Source organism: Xyrauchen texanus, chromosome 5, assembly GCF_025860055.1.
Source record: "Xyrauchen texanus isolate HMW12.3.18 chromosome 5, RBS_HiC_50CHRs, whole genome shotgun sequence".
Taxonomy (NCBI): domain Eukaryota; kingdom Metazoa; phylum Chordata; class Actinopteri; order Cypriniformes; family Catostomidae; genus Xyrauchen; species Xyrauchen texanus.
In genome coordinates, this window is record NC_068280.1 from 38,980,310 (window position 1) to 39,001,650 (window position 21,341).

General features: G+C 40.8%; 1 protein-coding gene across 1 annotated transcript in view; it reads left to right on the forward strand.

Annotated features, from left to right (window-relative positions):
* Positions 1 to 21,341, forward strand: part of LOC127644056 (zeta-sarcoglycan) — a 530,452-nt gene that overhangs the window by 240,719 nt on the left and 268,392 nt on the right. The window contains exon 2 of the mRNA XM_052127069.1: positions 14,877 to 15,071. Within this exon, the coding sequence (XP_051983029.1) occupies positions 14,877 to 15,071 (195 nt within the window). The remainder of the gene's footprint in view (positions 1 to 14,876; positions 15,072 to 21,341) is intronic.

Genomic DNA, 21,341 nt, shown 5'->3' on the forward strand with positions numbered 1-21,341 from the left:
TGTCACTCTGTTATAATCTGTTATAAATATAAGCACCTGAATATGGTGTATTTATTTGTATGTAATTATTTGTAGGAAATTATAGAAGGAAAGTAATATTTAAATAAAAATAGGAGGCAATTGAAAACAGTACTCCCTTTCTGTAGAACAGTATGAAGTGCTTCCATTCTGTTACACAAAACTCTAAATTAGGACCGTCTGCTCTTTGAAGCCTCTGCAGACTGTGTCCGGATACAGTCTTGTCTAGTCAATAGCAGGGCCAGTTAGCACAGTCGGCTGGTGTGTTGCTGGTATAGCAGGGTTTCAGATGTGTCTTTGAAATAGGTGATAGGCTACTTTATACACTGGCTTACAAGGCTTGTTTTTGTCTGTGCGCATATACAGTAGATCAGATCAAAAATGAAAATTCATAGAAACCACAGGCAAAATGCAACTGTGCATCGCAGTTGAATTGTGAATTTATCGGTCATCTGTCAGTCATAACCTTCTCCAGACCCCACAGAACCTTTTCCAGATCCCACATTGTCCATCAATTCATGTTTCCCTGTGGATGCTTGCTGCAGGTAAATAAGGTGGAATTCATGGCCATTGCTAGGCTACCTGGTGTAGTTGGTGCAGTAGACAAGGCACACTTTCTTATCATTGCACCAAAAAAGGATGAATATGTGCTTGTCAACTAAAAAAAAGAAATCCACATCATAAACATGCTGTTTATGATGTGTTTTTTTTATACCCAGTACAAGGTCCTGAAGGTTTAAACTTTACCATAAAATTCCCTTCGTTAACATTGGTTAATGCATTAGGTTTCATGAACTACCAGTTAAAAAAAATATTTTTTTCAGCATACATAAATCTTTGTTAATGTTTGTTAATAAAAATACAATTGTTCATTGATTGTTCATGTTAGTTCATAGTGCATTAACTAATGTTAACATATCTACATTTTCTAAATTCAAAAGTATTGTATTATGTAGAAGTTGTATATGTTGAAATTAACATTACCCATAGAGGTGTACTTGACTATTTAGCTTTTTGTTTAAATACAAATACTGTGTGTGTCTGTGTGTGTGCATATATATATATGCACACACACAGAATGAAGCCTATATATATATATATATATATATATAGGCTTCATTCTAAGTAAATTCTAGAGACTTTTGTGCATGAAAATCCCAGGAGATTAGCAGTTACAGAAATACTCAAACTAGCCCATCTGGCACCAACAATCATGCCACGGTCCAAATCACTGAAAGCACATTTTCCCCATTCTGAGGGTTGATGTGAACATTAACTGAAGCTCCTGACCTGTATCTGAATGATTTTATGCATTGCAATGCTGCCACATTATTGGCTGATTAGATGATCACATGGATGATTTTTGGTGCTACATGGGCTGGTTTTTTAGTATTTTTGTCTCTAGAATTTAATCACAATGGTGCCAAAAGCAAAACAATTTAAAATATCCAATGACCGAATGTTTGCAGACGGAAAAGCCTTGTTAATGAGAGGTCAACAGAGAATGTCCAGACTGGTTCAAACTGAGAGAGTCTACAGAATGTTCCAAAGAAATCAGGGCACAAAGACTTCACAAAGACTTCTATCTTAGAAGTTTCTTTGGAACATTCTCAAATCATGCTGAGATAACATAGTGCATCATGTTTTGCACAAACTTGTAGAGTTTGTTGATACAAGCTGGCCCCCATTCTTTATTGCCCTGTTCTTTATTTTCACTCCCTCCCATTTTGATTTACCTATCTTGCACTGAACATCTACATAGCTTTATTGGCATGACTGCATACAATTTACAATGTATAAATAAATAAATTATAATAGTAAAAAAATAAAATACATACTTAAAACAACATACAGGTAAGTGCACAAATTGTAAAGAGAGGTATCTACAGAGAACAATAAGTAACAGTAAATTAAACTGACACTCTCAGAATTTTGTGAGGGGTCACCCTCTCTCTCTCAGATCATAACAAGAAGACACATACTCTAATGCTAAATCTATATATTCAGCCTTCTCTCCATGAACATATGAGAGTTTATCTATATTACTTATTCTGCTGAATTCAGGCAGTATCTTTTCTATGATTGTAAAATGTGTGTTTCTAATTATCTTTATTTACTGTACTCAGTGAGGAAGTGTAGTTCGTCCTCTATGACTCCTTAAGTGCAGTGTGAACAGTCTGTTCCCTTTACAAAAAGCAGACGAGCTCATGGAAGAACCCATATACTTCCCATGTTCACGTACCCTCGACGACTTTATACTCGACTATCATGGGTGCTGAGACACGGAGGTATTCAATGATGCCGCCGGTCGAAGACACGCTTGCGGGCTATCTCTCACCGGGTTCGGCATCATCACTCAAGAAACCCGCTCTCCCCACGAAGCTATGCAGGACTACCTCCATGCTAGTGGGGAGGGCTTATCAAGCGGCAGGTCAGGTTGGTGCTACTGAAAGACCTGAGTGCCGATGCAACGCTCGACGATTAAGCCTTTTCTGAACTTCGCCGGGCCACAGATTTATCTCTCCGTGCGACCAAGCAGACAGCCTGTGCCATTGGTCGGTCTATGTCTGCTTTAGTCAGCACGGACAGGCATTTATGGCTTAACCTTTCGGGAATCTAGGATAAGGACAGAGATTTCACACTCGATACCCCGGATTAGCCTTCCAGTCTCTTCGGAGACGCCATGAATACGGTTATCTCCAGATTCCAGGAGGCGAAAAGCCACGAGGAAGCCTTCAGGCAGTTTTTTTCTTCGCCGCACTCAGGGGGGTGGGGCCGTCGGCTACCCAGTCCCGCCCCGACTCTGCAAGGCAGAGCGTGGCGAGTCGTGCTTCCCCTCGTAAAGATGGGGACAGGCTCGTTGCCCTCAGCAGCCCTCGAAGCAGGACCTCAGGGTCGTGATTTCTAAAAGAAAGAAACCCTGACGGTCTTGTACCCATCCTTGTGGGGGTGGTTCCTCTCGGGACGGGGTGCTTGTACCATCCACTTCGGCCCTCCCGATACCCTCACGAAACCTCTTCACTCCCGCCGCCTTTAGTGTTTCTGGTGACAGAGGCTTCCAACAAAGAGTTGGGTGTACTGTTGCTTCCTGCCTTTATCCAGGATGCGGAACACTCAACATCCCCTCAACAGGAAGTGTCAAAATTGATACCCATCTCAGAGAACCTGGCAGCGTGGAAACCTCTGCCAGTCTTTTCTATGTGGGTTCTGAACACATTAGAAAGAGGCTACAGAATTAACTTCCCTCGCCGCCTTCCGCGTTTCAACGCCGTGGTTCCCACTATCGTGAAACCGGAGCAGACATGTCTACTGTGGAAAGAGCTGCTAAATCTCTTGGTCAAAACACATGAACGTGTTCCCCTTCCAGAGAAAGAGTCAGGCTATTACAGCAGATACTTCCTGGTCCGATTTTAGATCTTTGAGGCTTGAACCGCTCGGTCAGGGTGTTCAAGTTCAAGATGCTAACTGTCAAGACAGTCGTGTCTCAGATCCAACATTACGATTGGCTGATCACGATCGATCTCATGGACGCATATTTCCATATTGGAATTCTGCCACAGCACAGGAAGTTCCTGAGGTTCGCTTTCGGGGACGAAGCCTTCCAGTATCGGGTTCTTCCATTCGGCCTAGCCCTATCACCCCGCACATTCACGAAATGCATGGATGCAGCACTGGCTCCTTCGCGGCTCCAGGGCATCCGCATTCTGAATTACATAGACGACTGGCTGAAAATAGCGCAGCTCCAAGAACCGGCAGTTCAGCACAGGGATATTGTCTTAGCTCATCTGGTTTCTCCGGGTCTGAGACTCAATGTCAAAGAGCATTCTCTCTCCTACCCGGGGAATCACCTATCTGGGGGTTTTATGGAATTCGATCACAATGCGGGCACAGTTGTCTCCCGCTCATATTACGTCCATTCAGAACACCCTGAGCAAACTCAGGCTAGGTCAAGGTTGCGCTGTTCTCCAGTATCAACAAATACTATGTCTCATGGTGTCTGCGTCCACGGTGATCCCTTTGGGCCTTCTCCATATGAGACCGTTTCAGCTGTGGCTAAAAGCCAGGGGATTTCATCCAAGCGCCAGTCCCCTAGGGCTAATAAGAGTTAAGCGCCGCGTGCTTCGTTCCCTTGCTATGTGGTTCAGACCCCGGTTTCTTACCTTGGGTCCCACTCTAGTTGCGTCTCGTCGTCGCAGGCTGCTAACGACAGACGCCTCCCTGACGGGCTGGGTAAAGATCTTAAGTGGTCGTCCAGCTCAAGGGGATGGGAGGGTCGTCAGCTCGGTTTTCACAGTAACTGTCTCGAGTTGATGGCTGTATTTCTGGCCCTGAAATACTTGCTCCAGAGGCTACCATGTCTTGGTGCGGGTGGGCAATACAGCGGTAGTCTCTTACATAAACCATCAAGGAGGCTACGTTCTCACCAACTGAATTTTCTGGCACGTCAGATTTGCCTTTGTTTCCAGGGCAAGTTCCTGTCAGGGCAGTTTATATCCCTGGACGCCTAAATATTTCATCCCCGGCCCGAATTGTGGAAACTTCATGTTTGGCTCCTGAAGGGTACCAACTGAGGGACACAGGGCTGTTGTCTGAGGTTATCAAGACCATTCTTTGTGCTAGGGCTCCCTCCACCAGAAGAATTTACACCAATAAATGGGGTGTCTTCGAAAAGTGGGGCAGTTTACATGGTGCAGATCCAGTTAACTGCCAAATCGTTTCAGTTCTGGAATTTCTGCAGGAAAAACTGTCCTGGCATATGCCCCGCTACTCTCAGGGTTTATGTGGCCGCCATTTCGGCTTGCCACACCTTGATTGACGGGGTGCCTTTGGGGAGGCATTCTCTACTCGCTCACTTCATTCGTGGAACCAGGCGACTGAGGCCTCCTGATAGGACCAGAACTCCCTCATGGGACTTAGCAATAGTCCTGGAGGGTCTGGTTGAGACCCCCTTTTGAACCTCTAGAGTCAGCGTCTGACAGACTTCTGACTCTCAAGATGTTTTTTCTTATGGCGATTACCTCTCTTAAGAGGATCGGGCATCTACAGGCTCTGTCTGTTTTGCCGGCCTGTTTAGAATTTGCCCCAGGTATGGCCAAAGCTATTCTGCATCCTCATCCTGACTACCTTCCTAAGGTGCCTTTTTCGACACTACATCCTGTCACTCTGGAATTCTTCTGCTCCCCGCATTTTTTAACGCCGGAGCAGGAATGACTTCACGGACTCTGCCCAGTCCGTGCCCTTCAGACTTATGTACATCGCACTAGCCAGGGGCGTAAGTCAGGGCAAATATTTGTCTGCTATGAGGGCCGCAACAGGGGGGCAGTCACTACAAAGCAGACTATGTCACACTGGGTGAGGGATGCTATTGCCCTGGCCTATGAGGCGCGCAGTCAAGCTTCACCAGTAGGTGTCAAGGCTCACTCCACCAGAGGGGTCGCCTCCTCTAAAGCCTTGGTTAGAGGGGTCCTTCTGCAGCAGGTTTGTGATGCGGCAGGCTGGTCCTCTCCGCACACATTATTCCGGTCAATGTTCATTGACGTGTTACAAACATATTCACAGCTGGTCACAATGCAGGATTGTTCCCAAAAGCGCTTAACAAAGCGCAGCATCTCGTTCCGCTTTTTCAGGGAACAAGGGTTACACATGGTTTTCTTGGAGATATTGTGTTAATCTCTCATTTATAATGCAACAGAATAGTTTGACAAGGTTGCTGCTCACTGAAATGCCCCTGTAGTTGTTTGGGTTAAATTTTTCACTTTGTTTGAAGATTGGAGTGATTTGATTTTCTTTCCAATTCTCAGGAAAGTGTGCTGATTTTAAGAGCAAATTGAATCATTTGAGAATCAATTGGCCTCATTCAGTTTGGGCCTGCCATGTTTCAACATCTCATTGCATATACTATCTGAGCTGCAAGACTTGTATTTTTTTATTTGTAAAAAAATGTAGGGATTTTATTGAGTTCCTTCAGTGATATGGGGTTGCCAAATGATTTAATTGACCCTTTATTGTGCATTTCAGATTATTTAGTTGGGAATTAAGATTTTTGGGGGGGTGGGATTTTGTTTATTTTGTGGTTATAAGGTTTCCAAAATATACTGAACAGGTGTTAGGTTTACAGATGGGAATTTGTTCTTCTTTTTTTACTTATTTAAATTGTTCCATTATTCCCATGAATTTTGATTAACTGCTTCTTCTATTTTGTTGAGCTTTGTTGTCATATGTTTGGCTCTTTTGCTTTTTAGCAGTGACTTGTACTTTTTATATTTACATAGAGACGGTCATAAAGGTGCTCATGAGTGATACATTTGCTATATATGTACATTCGCCATAAGTGCACATACATTAGCTATCTCTGAATTAATGGCATTGGTGACGTTTTGTAGAACGTGAGGCAGCTGTGTAGAGATGATGAGTTTCCACTATCTGATTTTGCCATATTGATGAGAGTGTTGGCGACATCGACTCTCCTGGTGCTGAGGTCAATCAGTGTGCAGTATAATGTGTGATGGTGTTCCCAAAACATTATCTCACAGAGATAGGTAAGAGGTGAGAGTTTCCTTATAGTTCTCATGAGGAACAGTCATCTTTGGTCCAGGTGGTTGCCGTTAGAGTCACAGAAGATGATGATGTTGTGTTGTCTCTTCTGTTCTCTGTTGTTGCTTATACAGATGTTGTTGTGGTCTGTGGATATCTCTGTATGTTGCTGATGTCTTTCTTCTTAGGGTTCTATGAAGTTTGAAAGACCTGAGAAACCTGCTGGGTTGCAGGGGATGAGATGGCATGTGTTTGTGTGTTGACATTCTGCTGGTGTTGTGTTTTTTTTTCGATGTGTTCAGGAGGAGAGGTGTTGAGTGTTTCTCTCCTGGCACACTATTGCTGTTGTTTTGTGGTTATGATGTCTTCAGTGTTTGTAGCTGTTGTCTCATCTCCTCCAGTTGTTTCTCCAGCATATTGCTGTGTTGATCTCTCTTGATCAGCTCCTCTCTCACCCTCCTTAGCTCCTCTCGCAGCTCCTTCTTGTTCTCTTCCAGCTGTCTGACAGAAGAGCAGAGCTGTTGAAGTTGTTGTGTGCTGAGGTGGCTAGTCTGGTTTTGGAGCTGGCAGAGGTTATTGGTAGTTTTCTCTTTAAACAGGTAGTTGGCCTGCTCCAGCTCAGTGATGTTGTCTCTCAAGGCCTTGATCTTTAGAGATGTAGCAGAGACAGGGTGTCTGTGTGCTACAGGTGTGCTTGAGCTGAGGGTTCTGTTTGTGACTATTGTGGTGCAGGACTTTACTGATCTTCACCTCAGGAACTTTTTTTATCTTCTGAAACTCCATTTTAAAGTTGATTAGTTAATTAAATTATTCTGGAATTCATAAAGGCTGGGTTTTGACTCCTGGACCATGACTGACTTATTGTGATACAAGTTTACAGTCAGATTTGTCACTTTTTCACCTTCCAGAGTGATTTGTCTGCCTTTACTGATGACATCTTTTCTGCTGCAGTTCATGACAGTTATGAGAGTGCTGTGCTAGGCTGATGGCTGATCAGCGAAGAAGAGCAGGTTACACCAGACTCTGTTGTGTTCTGGTCCATTGTAGTCAGACAGCAGCATCTCTGGGTTCTCTTTCAGGATCAACTCTTTCATCTTCCTCTTATCTTTGTTTGATTTTACTTATGCTGTATATATTATCTCCAGCTCCACTTCTTTTTGAAAAATGCTACTGCCTTAGGCAGGCCCAAGCTGTGATCAACAGTTTTAACTGCCATGGAATGTTAGCTTGGCTAGCAGTTAGCTTGATGTTTAGGTTATATGTAATTTTTTTATCTGATCTTATCCTAAAAATATTGTGCCTCTTTTGTTCTTAGTTTAGTTTCTAACTAATTAAGTAATATTTAAGTCATACAAATATATATTCTCTGCCAAAAAATGTAAGTTACAGCAGGAGCAGATATTTTTTGCTGCCAACTGCCATCGGAACTGCCATCTCTCTTTCTATGAGTGCATAGTTGGTGAGCGTGTAAATAGTGCTAGACTGTAGGCAGGGTGCTGTTCTGGTCCGGCTCGGCTGCACATGTGTTTGATGGATCACTCTGCTGTCAGATAAATTTTAGAAATGCATTGGAACCAGGGCGACAAAGAGAGAATGAGTGAGCAAAACAGGGAAGGATAGGGAAGACTGGTCATGGGTGGAGTAAAGCTGGTATTGAACCACACCAAGCGATGTAAAAGGGAGGACATATAGAGACACAGGGAGAGAGATATAAAGACAAAACTGCCATAGGAAGATGGCAGAAACAAAGTGAGAAACAACGATAGGCTAACATGTTATAGCTAGAGAATGTGTGGGCGACTGGAAGGTGACAATAAAGAGTAAGCAACAACAATCCGATCGTTTGTCTCTCTCTCTCTCTCTCTCTCTCTCTCTCTCTCTCTCTCTCTCTCTCTCTCTCTCCATGGCCCTCGATATATATAGCTGCTGAGGACTTTAGACAACAGAAAAAGAATGGTCTCTTTCACTCATGTATTGAAACTAGTGGAAACTGACTATTAACTACACTCCTCTGCACAGAGTTAAACCCACATTCATCGATTGGCACACCACAAATATGTAGAAAATCTGCATATACACACTCTTCACCACAATAGGATCTGTAAAGTTTATGAATACTTGTGTGTGATGCTAAAGAGAAAACAAAATGCTCATAAAGGTTTAAATATCTGTGATAGTAATATAGAGGTAATAATACTGAAGTTCTTGGTGTTCTGTAAAGGGTTCTTGAGTTGGCTTTATAGTTCTGAGGAGATTAAAAAAATGATTTATCTGGCTTTAAAGGTTTTTCAGATCAACATATTTGTTTCTGGGTTCTTTACAGGGGTGATGTCATGAGGAATCAAATGTCTCTTGATATTTTGACAAATAAGATGTGATTTTGACAAATAAGATGTGATTGTAGAAACAATACAATACATTTCAGAACTCAAAACTTACTCTTCAGTCTGAAAAGAGACTTTATTGTCTGCAAAATGACTAGCTTTGAAATTGGCTAAATTGTGAATAGCCCCACCTCCACAACATACGTATTTGTCACACTGAACTGATAGAGCAGCCTATGTACTTCAATTCTGAAGGTGTTACTATTATTAATGTAGTTTTATTTTAACCAGATTAGCCAAGTAAGTTCCCCAGAGTTTGTTGTGTTCCTGGTTGTGAAACAACTGAAGGATCCCAATGTTAAGAATGAGTGGCTTATTTAATCAACATTTCTGAACACATCAATGTGGGATTATATGTTTTCTTCATCATATTTCCCAGGATTAAGGATTCTTTTGAGAGCTATTATAATTCAGACTGTGCAAATAAACTTATATTAAAAGATGGAGTAGTGTCGACTATATTGGACACAACAATAATTCAGGTGAGTAACAAATTTGATAATACTGTTTATATCTGTGTTTTTTTGATATGTAAGGAATTGCAACATAAATTTGGCTAAAGATCTCACCCAGTAGCACACTATACTAATGTCTAAGGAAGAAATTCCAGAAATGAAGAGGGAAAAGATGATTGAAATACATCAGTATGGGAAGGGATACAAAGCTATTTCAAAGGCTCTGGGACTCCAAAGAACCACAGTGAGGACCATTATCTCCAAATGGATAAAACTTGGCAAATTCCTCCAAGAGCACAGCGATGAATCATCTTGGAAGTCACAAAAAAGCCAAGGACAACATCCAAGGAACAGCAGGCATCTCGCATCAATAAAGTTCAATGTTCATGACTCCACAATCAGAAAGACACTGGCCAAAAATGGCATCCATGGAAAAGTGGCTTGGCGAAAAACACTGCTAACCAAGAAGAACATTAATGGCTCATCTAAAGTTTGCCAAAATACACCTTGATGATCCTCAAAGCTTTTGGGAGAATGTTCTGTGGACTGATGAGTCAAAAGTGGAACTGTTTGGAAGACAAATTACATCTGCTGTAAATCAAACACAGAATTCCACAAAAAGAACATCATACCTACGGTCAAGCATGGTGGTGATAGTGTGATGGTGTGGGGATGCTTTGCTGCTTCAGGGCCAGGGCGACTTGCAATAATTGAGGGAAACATGAATTCTGCTCTCTACCAGAAAATCCTAAAGGAGACCGTCCAGTTATCAGTCCATCAGTAGAAGCTCAAGTGCAATTGGATTATGCAGCAAGAAAATGATACAACGCACAGGAGTTAGTCCACCTTTGAATGCTTAAAAGAAGCTAAATTAAAGTTTTGGCGTGGCCAAGTCAAAATCCTGACTTGAACCTAATTGAAATGCTGTGGCAGGACCTTAAACAGTCAGTTCATACTCAAAAACCCTCCAATATGGCTCAACTAAAGTAGTTCTGCAGAGAAGAGGGGGATACAATTCCACCAAAGCGTTGTGAAAGACTGATCTCTGGTTAACATGAGCATTTGGTTGCAGTTGTTGGTGACACAACCAGCTATTGAGTACAAGGGGGCGGTTAGTTTTTCACATGGGTGTTATAGGTTTTGGATAACTTTTTTGATTCAATAAATAAATAAATAAATAAATAAATAAATATATATATATATATATATATATATATAAATATATATATATATATATATATATATATATATATATACATATATACAGGTATATACACTCACCTAAAGGATTATTAGGAACACCTGTTCAATTTCTCATTAATGCAATTATCTAATCAAACAATCACATGGCAGTTGCTTCAATGCATTTAGGGGTGTGGTCCTGGTCAAGACAATCTCCTGAACTCCAAACTGAATGTCAGAATGGGAAAGAAAGGTGATTTAAGCAATTTTGAGCGTGGCATGGTTGTTGGTGCCAGACAGGCCGGTCTGAGTATTTCACAATCTGCTCAGTTACTGGGATTTTCACGCACAACCATTTCTAGGGTTTACAAAGAATGGTGTGAAAAGGAAAAACATCCAGTATGCGGCAGTCCTGTGGGCTGAAAATGCCTTGTTGATTCTAGAGGTCAGAGGAGAATGGGCCGACTGATTCAAGCTGATAGAAGAGCAACTTTGCCTGAAATAACCACTCGTTACAACCGAGGTATGCAGCAAAGCATTTGTGAAGCCACAACATGCACAACCTTGAGGCGGATGGGCTACAACAGCAGAAGACCCCACCGGGTACCACTCATCTCCACTACAAATAGGAAAAAGAGGCTACAATTTGCAAGAGCTCACCAAAATTGGACAGTTGAAGACTGGAAAAATATTGCCTGGTCTGATGAGTCTCGATTTCTGTTGAGACATTCAGATGGTAGAGTCAGAATTTGGCGTAAACAGAATGAGAACATGGATCCATCATGCCTTGTTACCACTGTGCAGGCTGGTGGTGGTGGTTTAATGGTGTGGGGGATGTTTTCTTGGCACACTTTAGGCCCCTTAGTGCCAATTGGGCATCGTTTAAATGCCACGGCCTACCTGAGCATTGTTTCTGACCATGTCCATCCCTTTATGGCCACCATGTACCCATCCTCTGATGGCTACTTCCAGCAGGATAATGCACCATGTCACAAAGCTCGAATCATTTCAAATTGGTTTCTTGAACATGACAATGAGTTCACTGTACTAAAATGGCCCCCACAGTCACCAGATCTCAACCCAATAGAGCATCTTTGGGATGTGGTGGAACGGGAGCTTCGTGCCCTGGATGTGCATTCCACAAATCTCCATCAACTGCAAGATGCTATCCTATCAATATGGGCCAACATTTCTAAAGAATGCTTTCAGCACCTTGTTGAATCAATGCCACGTAGAATTAAGGCAGTTCTGAAGGCAAAAGGGGGTCAAACACAGTATTAGTATGTGTTCCTAATAATCCTTTCTGTGAGTGTATATATATATAAAGTGTACTACTACCTTTATGTTTACTCAAGTTGCCTTTGTTTTATGTTATATCTCGTTTGAAGAACTAAAACTTTTTATTATGAAAAATACACAAAAAAGAAGAAATCAGGATGGGGCAAATACTTTTCGGAGGTAACAGTATGCTGACTTTGTTCAGTTTTTGATTGCTATTTCAGTTGGAACAACTGTAGTAGTTTGATTGCATGCTTCACATAAAACGGGACATGTAGTTTTTAATGATTACCTGGGCTGAGTGCTTTTAGGGGATTTTGTAAATTGCTTGCTCATTTTCATTCTTTTATTATTGGAAAAAACAACTCCATGAGTTTTGGTGGGAGGGGTTTGAACGTCAAAGATGTTAGCTAATCATACAAGTGGGCATGTGTATTGAAGTTTTAAAGGGTACAGCACAAAAATAAAATTAAAATAATAACAAGTGTTTCAGACAGAGGGCCAGAGACCAGGTGGAAAAGTTAATTTAATTCTATATTTTTATTTTATTTTATTTTTTGTGTAAAAACCTTTACAAACACTATAAGTATAACCTCAAGCAAAATAATAATGTAAAAAAAACAGTAAATAAAAGGATAACGTCATATCAAATTAATTTTTTGTTCACCATGAGGTGGGTTCAATACATTTTTTAATTGCCATCTATCATTAATGAGAGGTGTTGAGCAATGATTTGATGGAGTTTGAGAATACCTTTGTGGGTAGCTGAAGACTGCAGAAAACTGGTCAAGAGATTGCTAAAAGAGTTTGTATAGGTGTCCGAAAGGATATACTTAAGGTATCTAGTTTAGCTGAGATTGCAGAGATTGAAATCAAAAAGTGAAAGGAAGATGTGACTGAGAGATGGAGCTCATCCCACATCTTCCTCTGCCTAATACTGCTTCTCACTTACAGTCTATCGCAATGTTGCTCTTTCTCTCCTTCTGTTAGTTTTCTATACAGTATCTTCATCTTTGGCTTTCCCTTCCCCGAATTTGCTTTTAATCCCATGATCTGTTGCATTTTTGCCTCTTTTCACATATTTATATTATTTTTACACTATTGTTCTACGCAAACTGAATATACATTTCAAATAAACGTTATCTAATTGGATCAAATAAAAGATCAATTATACAGTGCTTTTATTCAAAGATCAACGTTTACAAATTCAATTCTGAAAAAAAGTTGTTTTAGTTATTTATAAATTATATTCACCCTTTGCTATATTGAAAGCACAACAACTACACATTATATGATTTTTATAAGGTTTTACCTTGTGAATTTCATTATTTAAAAAAAAAAAATTCAGTCATTTCAAATCAGATGATTGCAACACACTCCAAAAAAGTTGGGACAGTCGAGTGTTTACCACTTTGAAACATCACCATTTCTTCTAATAACACTTACTAAGTTTGTTAAGTTTAAAAAGTCGAATTTTCCCCCATTCATCCATTATGCAGGTCTTCAGCTACACAATTGTACCGGGTCTTCATTGCTGTATTGTGCACTTCATAATGCACCACACATTCTCAATTGGAGATGGTCAGGACTGCAGGCAGGTCAATCTAGCACTCGCACTCTCTGCTTATTCGACCAATATGTGGTTTGTAGTTGTCCTGATGAAAATGCTGCGACATCCCTGGAAAAGATGCTGATGGCATTATATGCTGCTCCAAAATGTATACATATCTTTTTGAATTAATGGTGCCCTCAAAGGTATGTGAGTTACCCATGCCATGGGCACTGACACACCCCTGGCCAATTCAGACACTGGCTTTTGGACCTGATGCTGATAACAGCTTGGATGGTCCTATTCCTCTTTGGCCCGGAGAACATGACGGCTGTGTTTTTAAAAAACCATTTGAAATGCGGACTCATCAGACCAAAAAACACGGTTCCACTGTTCTGCTTTCCATCTAAGATAATACCGAGCCAAGAGAAGTCAGCAGCACTTCTGGACAAGTGTTGATGTAGGGCTTCTGCTTTGCATAGTAAAGTCTTAACTTGCATCTGTGGATGCACGGTGTTGACTAACAAAGGATTGCTAAAGTAATCCCAAACCCATGTTAATGATTTTTTTAAGATAGTGATGTCTGAGGGATCAGAGATCACATGCATTCAGAAGTGGTATTTGTCTTGTCCTTGCACCGAGATTTGACCAAATTCTTTGAATCTTTTTATTGTATTGTGCAATGTAGATGGTGAAATGTCCAAAAGCTTTCCAATTTGTCTTTGGGGATCATTGTTCTCAAAGTGCTGGATTATTTGCAGAAGCATCTGTTGGCAAATTGACAAGTCTCGAATGATCCTTGCTCTTGAAGGACTAGGTTGCTTCTGGAGGCTCCTTATATACTATTACACGATTGCCTCACCTGTTTAACATCTCCTGTTTCTCATTGCCTTGTTATTTTAACTCGTCAATTTGTTATAAGTCTTAAACTGCCCCTGTCTCAACTTTTTTGGAGCGTGTTGCAAGCATCTGATTTGAAATTCAGAAAAAAAAACATCACATTATGTGTAGTTGTAGTGTTTTCAGTTTAGCAAAGGGTGTATCTAATACATATATATATATATATATATATATATATATATATATATATATATATATATATATATATATTAGGGCTGTCAATCGATTAACATTTTTAATCGAATTAATTACATGGTGTCCCGACTAATTAATCGCATATACAAATATTTGCTGAGAAAGCCCCTCATATAACAATAATTACATATATAAAGATTATACATATTAATATCAATATATAATTATCTTTAAATATGAAAAAATTATATATATAATAAAAAAATTTGTTATTTCTTGTCAAATTAATCGCACTGAATTAACGCGTTAAATCGACAGCCCTATATATATATAAAAAATATAAAAAATGTTTTTTTGCACGTGACAACAAAGGAAAGAGAACATTGTATGAAAACCATGAAATCTGCAATTAATTTCTCTCTTTTTCTTCTTTCTGTGTAGATGACTCAGGAGCAATACATCCTGGCATCTCAGCCCAACCCCCTCCAGCGACCGGGCTGTGCTACGGCATACCCGGTGGGTATTTACGGTTGGCGAAAGCGCTGCCTCTATTTCTTCATTCTCCTCCTCCTCGTCACCATGATTGTCAACCTAGCCTTGACCATCTGGATCCTAAAGGTCATGAACTTCACCGTGGTGAGTACCTTGCTATGTTTTTTGTCCTCCTCTTTACATCATCTTCACAGATCCTATCCTCTTCCAGGTGTGGTACTTTGCTGTCACTCTCAGCTTTTTAAGGCTGAGTTTGTATCTTATTTGTGGTGGTACTATCACTATTGCACAATTCTGGGATAGGGGTTTGAACAAAGCCTAACCTTAAGTATTAAAATTCAGAACGTAACTTGTCCCATTCCATTTGTGCTACAAACATGAATGTTCCCTTAGTTTGCCTGGCTTGTTGAGGAGAGGTGTGCTATTATTTTCTAAGCTATCAGACTTGTGGTTTTTTCCTGATGACTTATTTTGAAGTAGGGACCTGGGACATATATAAGGACCAAAACATCTTAAGACATGGACCAGGAAGCAACCACCTGGCAATCTTACTCCTAGAAACCAACTAGTAATGCCCTAGTAACCACACGCAACACCATGGTAACCACTTAGCACCACTGTAAAAACTACCTACCACATTATATAATCATGGAGACACATTTAACAAGTTTTTTTTGTTGTTCCAGCTGTAATAACTTTGCTCATTGTGGCATCTTCTGTCATCTTTCTAAATTATTTTTTGTCTGTCTGTGTAACTGGCCTTACTCAGGCAAGTTTGAGGTTACAGCACTTTATTTACCCATTGGATTTGTCCTTGTTTAACAGCTTCTGACACACATGGCTATACAGAAGTACAAAGCATGGGCTGCCTGGATCAGCAGAGTTGTCAACCTCTCACCCTACTCAGAAATGAACACTTTTTGGTTTATTGGCTGAGACAGCGAGATGAAATGAGAGGATTTTTTGCCAAAGTGTGTGCCTGTGTGTGTGATAAATTAATAGTGGTAAGCAAGAATTGGTATCTTAAATACCTCTTTGTAGAGTTAATGTGGATTGGAGTGTGTTATTGAAACACACATGACAGGCTCATAAAACCTCTATGTGTGTGGTTTAGGTTTTGTCTATATTGTGGGTACGACAATTCCCATCAAGAATAGAAAAAGCTCACATTTTTTGACATTGTGAGAACCAGCCAACTGTCCCCATGTGCTGAGTACCAAACATAATAATAATAATAATAATAATAATAATAATAATAATAATAATAATTTAAATAAAAATTAAAAAAATATATATATTAATTTCATCTCATCCATCTGTTTCTAAAAAATAAATAAATTATAATAATAAAATAGGTTACAGTGAGGCACTTCCAATGGAAGTGAATGGGGACATTTTTGGAGGGTTTAAAGGAAGAAATGTGCTTATAAAATATAAGCTTAAAAAAGCTTATAATTTATAAAAGCACATAAATACAGTAGTTATTCTGTTAAAACTCATGTATTATTAAAGCTGTAAAGTTGTTTAACCTCTTCAACTCTGGGGCATTTTTGGGCTGCAGCCTGCAATTTTATTCCACTAGATGGCAGCAATAATTTTTCCTCCATTTCCTCAAAAAGCCATTCTGAAATGTAGGTAACACATGTTAGCCCTCACAGATGTAGTGTACTCGTCCATAGTCATTCAGTCTAATTTTCAGTTCATGCACAACCCCCTTTGTTTCCCCATTGTTTCATCAAATATTTCTGCCTCTGAGTGGACCAGAATCTCAATCTAGATGAGATGTGTCATTAGAAATCTGAGATCCTCCCCTTTGCAAGGATGTATAAAAATGTTATCAACAGTAGCCGATAACATATATTTCGAATTATTTGTTTAGCATGCTTTTCCTGCTGGACCGCATATTTTGTTCTGGACATTTAAGATACAACTTTGGATTATTCACACAAGCAAGATCACAGACTAGTTAAAAATTGCTATTTTTAAGCAGAACCTTTAAGCTATTTGTTGCTTATAGCAGCAGTGATCATCACATAAAAGAGATATTTGTATATCGTATTTCACTTTGTGATTCTTTTGAAAATCTCTCAAACTGTGACCAAAATTCCATATTTCTTCATTGTGCAGCACTGTGAGATGCAAAAAAAGTCAGCAAAAGTTTTGTTTCTATTTATAAATCTTGAAAAGGTGAACATGCTGTTTAATTACCAGAGCCAAAATGTAGTTTTTCTTTCAATAAAGTTTGTTTTTAAGTGACGGATTAATTTCACCAAAGTCAATCAGCGATGAAGGGGAAGAACCAGTATAAAACACTGGTGGGTCTTTGCTCATTTATTCAGACATGTCAGTTCCCCTTCTGTCACTCACTCGATGTTGTGATGTAGTGACACTAGGGGTTTTTCTTGAGAGCCTCAGTTGCCACTTATATTTGTGAAAAGGCCAATGAGAATTGGCGAACAGAATTTGCATGCCCCTCCCCCAGGTATAAAAAGGAGGGAAGCGTGCATCTCTTCAGACTGAGTGATTGTGTTTCAATAAGCGGAGTAAAACCCACTGCTGTTCCACTCACCTCTAAAAGAGCATACGCTGTTGCTGATATGTTGCATTTCAGCGGCTTTTCTCTTCTTCTTCACGCCAGTGCAGACTACGCCCCTGGGCGCTTCGACAGCCCTCTAAAAAAAAAAAAGAGTATATATTTCTCTGAAAGAGTAAGACACATTGACGTTGAACGTCTTTTTAAAGACATGTCTTTTACAAGATGCCCTTCCATCACATTCCTAGATGCGGTCGTTACCTCTCCGCTTTTGACTGTCACGAGCGCTGCCTCACGTGTGTGGTCTCACTGCCACAACATGACCATTGTAACGTTGCGGTCGCAGCTTTACTACTTCTGGGAGAAAGCCACTCTAGCCGTCCCCCTGAGTCGTGCCTTCTACCCACAGGTATAGGGCCGGCGCGGCTGGTGCTGGAGGCAATTTTGGGAATTTAACGGCCGTGGTTTCACCGGGTAAATCCCTGCGAAAATGAAAGCCACCTGTGGATGAATCTGGTCGAGATGTGGGACTTTGACAGATGGGCCTATTCGATGACACCATTAAGGACTTTGCCCAGCTGTTCTCGGCGGTGAAGAAACAGACGGAGGCCATTCAACACATCTTGCCCCGCCGCAGCTCAAGATCCTGCGTCCCATCTGCTTGTGAGGTGTCCCCCTGCGGCGGTGAAACCCCAGGCTGCTCTGCCTCAGCACGGGACTTCTTGGACCTACGAGTTCTGAACCGGGCCTTACACAGACTCCTATTCAGGATGCTGACGCAGAAACGTATTCTGACATGCGTCCAGCATCAAGATTGGTTTGCGCCAGTAGACTTGAAGGACAAATAATTTCACATCTCAAAATTACCCCATCACAGACCCTTTCTATGGTTCGCTTTTAACAGCCAGGCGTATTAGTGGATGGTCCTCCCCTTCGGTCTGTCCCTTTCCCCTCGCGTCTTCACGAAACTCGCAGAGGCCACTCTTGCCCCATTAAGGGAAGTGGACATTCACATACTCAACTACCTCGATGACTGGCTAATCCTAGTACACTCTGGAGAGTTGCTCTGTACACACAGGCACCTCAGCAGTTTAGGGCTTCGGGTCAACTGGGAAAAGAGCATCTCTTTTCTCGGCATTGAGTTAGACTTGGTCTCAATGACTGCGTGCCTCACAAGCGAGCGCTCGCAGTCAGTGCTGAACTGCCTGAATATGTTCAGACCGGGCACAGTGGTTCCACTGAGACTATTTCAGAGGCTCTTTGGGCATATGGCATCCTCAGCGACAGTCACACCGCTCGTGTTTATACATATGAGACCGCTTCAGCACTGGCTTCAGATTCGAGTCCCAAGATTGGCATAGTGCCACGAAAAATTCTGTGTGACCCTCACCCCTTCCTGCCATCACTTATTCAGCCCTTGGACAGACCTCTATTTTCTATGGGCAGGAGTCCCCCTACAGCAGGTGTTCAGACAAGTCATAGTTACTACAGATAACAGCCGCTGGCTCCTGGCACATCAACTGCCTAGAGTTGCTGGCAGTATTTCTTGCCCTGCACAGATTTCTGCCGCTGATCTATGGCAACATGTATTGATCTGCTCAGACAACACCGCAACAGTAGTGTATATAAATTGCCAAGGTGGCATTCGCTCTCGTTGCATGTCGTAACTCGCCCGCCATCTCCTCCTTTGGAGTCAGCAGTGGCTGAGGTCGCTGCGCGCCACTCATGTCCTTGGCAACCTAAACACCACAGTGGATGCACTCTCATGGCAGGTAATGCTAAGCAGTGGAGACTCCACCCTCAGGTGGTCCAGCTGATTTGGGGATGGTTCGGCAGAGCACAGGTAGATCTGTTTGCCTCCCAAGAATCCATCCATTGTCCACTTTGGTAGTCTCTGACAGAAGCCCCCATCGGCACAGACTCTCCATGTGGTCTTCTCCCCCTGAAAGAATAATGTAGGAAAAAAACGCCTTTCCCAATACATGTCATAGTGTTAGATGGCCCCAGCCGCATTAACGCTTTATGGAGAGAAAACACTGAGAGAGAAAAGGCTGCGGCTGGCGCGGCCTGCTCCCATACTAGTTACGTCTCTCCCCCCCTCAGGGATGTGGGGAACTATATGACGTCTTTTGGGGCATTGAAGAAGGTTACGTGCAGTCTGATGCACCTGCTATTCTTGCACAAATCAGCTTCCTTGCACCTGCATCAGCAGTCCACGTAACACAGTTCAGTATTATGCCATTTTTAGATAGGGACCCCTAGTGTCGACACAACGTCAAGTGAGTAACAGAAGGGGAACGTCTCGGTTACTGTTGTAAACTCCATTCCCTGATGGAGGGAACAAGACATTGTGTCCCTCTTCCCACAACACTGTATTAGCCACTGAAAAGGCCTGGAACTTACTCTTGGCTCCTGAACTCAAAACTTGTCTGAACAGACGCATGCTTCCCTCATTTTACAAACGTATGTCCAGGGGAGGAGCATGCAAATTCTGTTCGTCAATTCTCATTGGCCTTTTCTCAAAGATAAGAGGTAACCGAGGCTCTCAAGAGAGACCCTAGTGTCACTACATCAAAACAATGTCTCGTTCCCTCCATAAGGGAATGGAGGTTATAACATAATTCATACGGATACAATTAAACTGGAAAAGCACATAGGACGATGCTATTCATAAAACCCAGACTGTATAAAGATATGTGATAAATGTAACACATTTTAATTAATAAAAAAGCACTTTAAAGTGAATGTATAGTATACATTTAATGAGTATTTTCTAATGATAGTCAATAAACAACACATCATATTATAATGAAGCAAAGATTTTATCCACATCACCAGACTAAAATATAAACATATTAGTCTTATATGCCTCCGTTGCTTTCTGTGTATACTTCATGAGGTAAAAGCAGCCTTTATATTCATACAGACTGGATCATCACAGACATTTTGTAATATTTTGACCAAATCAGAGCAGAAAACAACACAAAAACATTTGTAACTTCTGGATGAGAGATGTTCACGGTGATGTACTTGTAGGCATGTGCACTCAAGGGTTACACATCAGACTTGCTGGCATACGGAGATGAATCATGGATAAAATGTATTTAAATGTCTGCGAAAGTCAAATTTGGCAGTATTTGTTAAGACCTCAGACCTAAATAAACCTTTCAAATGTGTTTTTATTTTTTTAGGCTTTTCTTGATATAGTTTCATGAGTGTTTTTCCATTCACCGCCATTGTTTTCTCCTGTCAATGGTCACAAATATGGTGGCTGCAGAGAAAAGTGAAGTCACTGAAAATGTGTCTATTTAAGTGCTATTTAACTTTAATATTCATATTAATATTCCTACCACATGACCTCTAGGTGTAGCTGATTTGACACAAAATTTCTTTAGGAGTTATTTTTTTATTTTGGTGATGAATTATTTATGAAAAGTTCAGATTCTAAGCTTTCAAATGATACCTCATATTGCTGACATTTGTAATCTGAGAATATAACATTTTAAGTGTAAACTTTTTCACGACATAGTGCCCCCTTTTGGAGTTCTCAGATTCTAGATTTTTTTTTTTTTTTAAATACATTTTTGTGGTAGTCAGCATTAGGCTACAAATTCTGTTGATTAAGCTTAACTTTGTTAAACCTGGAATATTCCTTTAATAAACATACTAGCTTAATATTTTAATGAAAATATAGAAATACAGGAAGGTTTGTGTTAGGTTTAGGATAGGGTTAGGGGATAGAAAATATTATTAGCTATTCCCACTGCAGAAACTAAAGACCATTTTTGGCACTTTAACTCGTAAGTTCTACTTTTCGTTGTTTTCGCACATAAGGAATGTTATGTTAATGTCAGGGTTGGGAAGTAATGGAATACATGTAA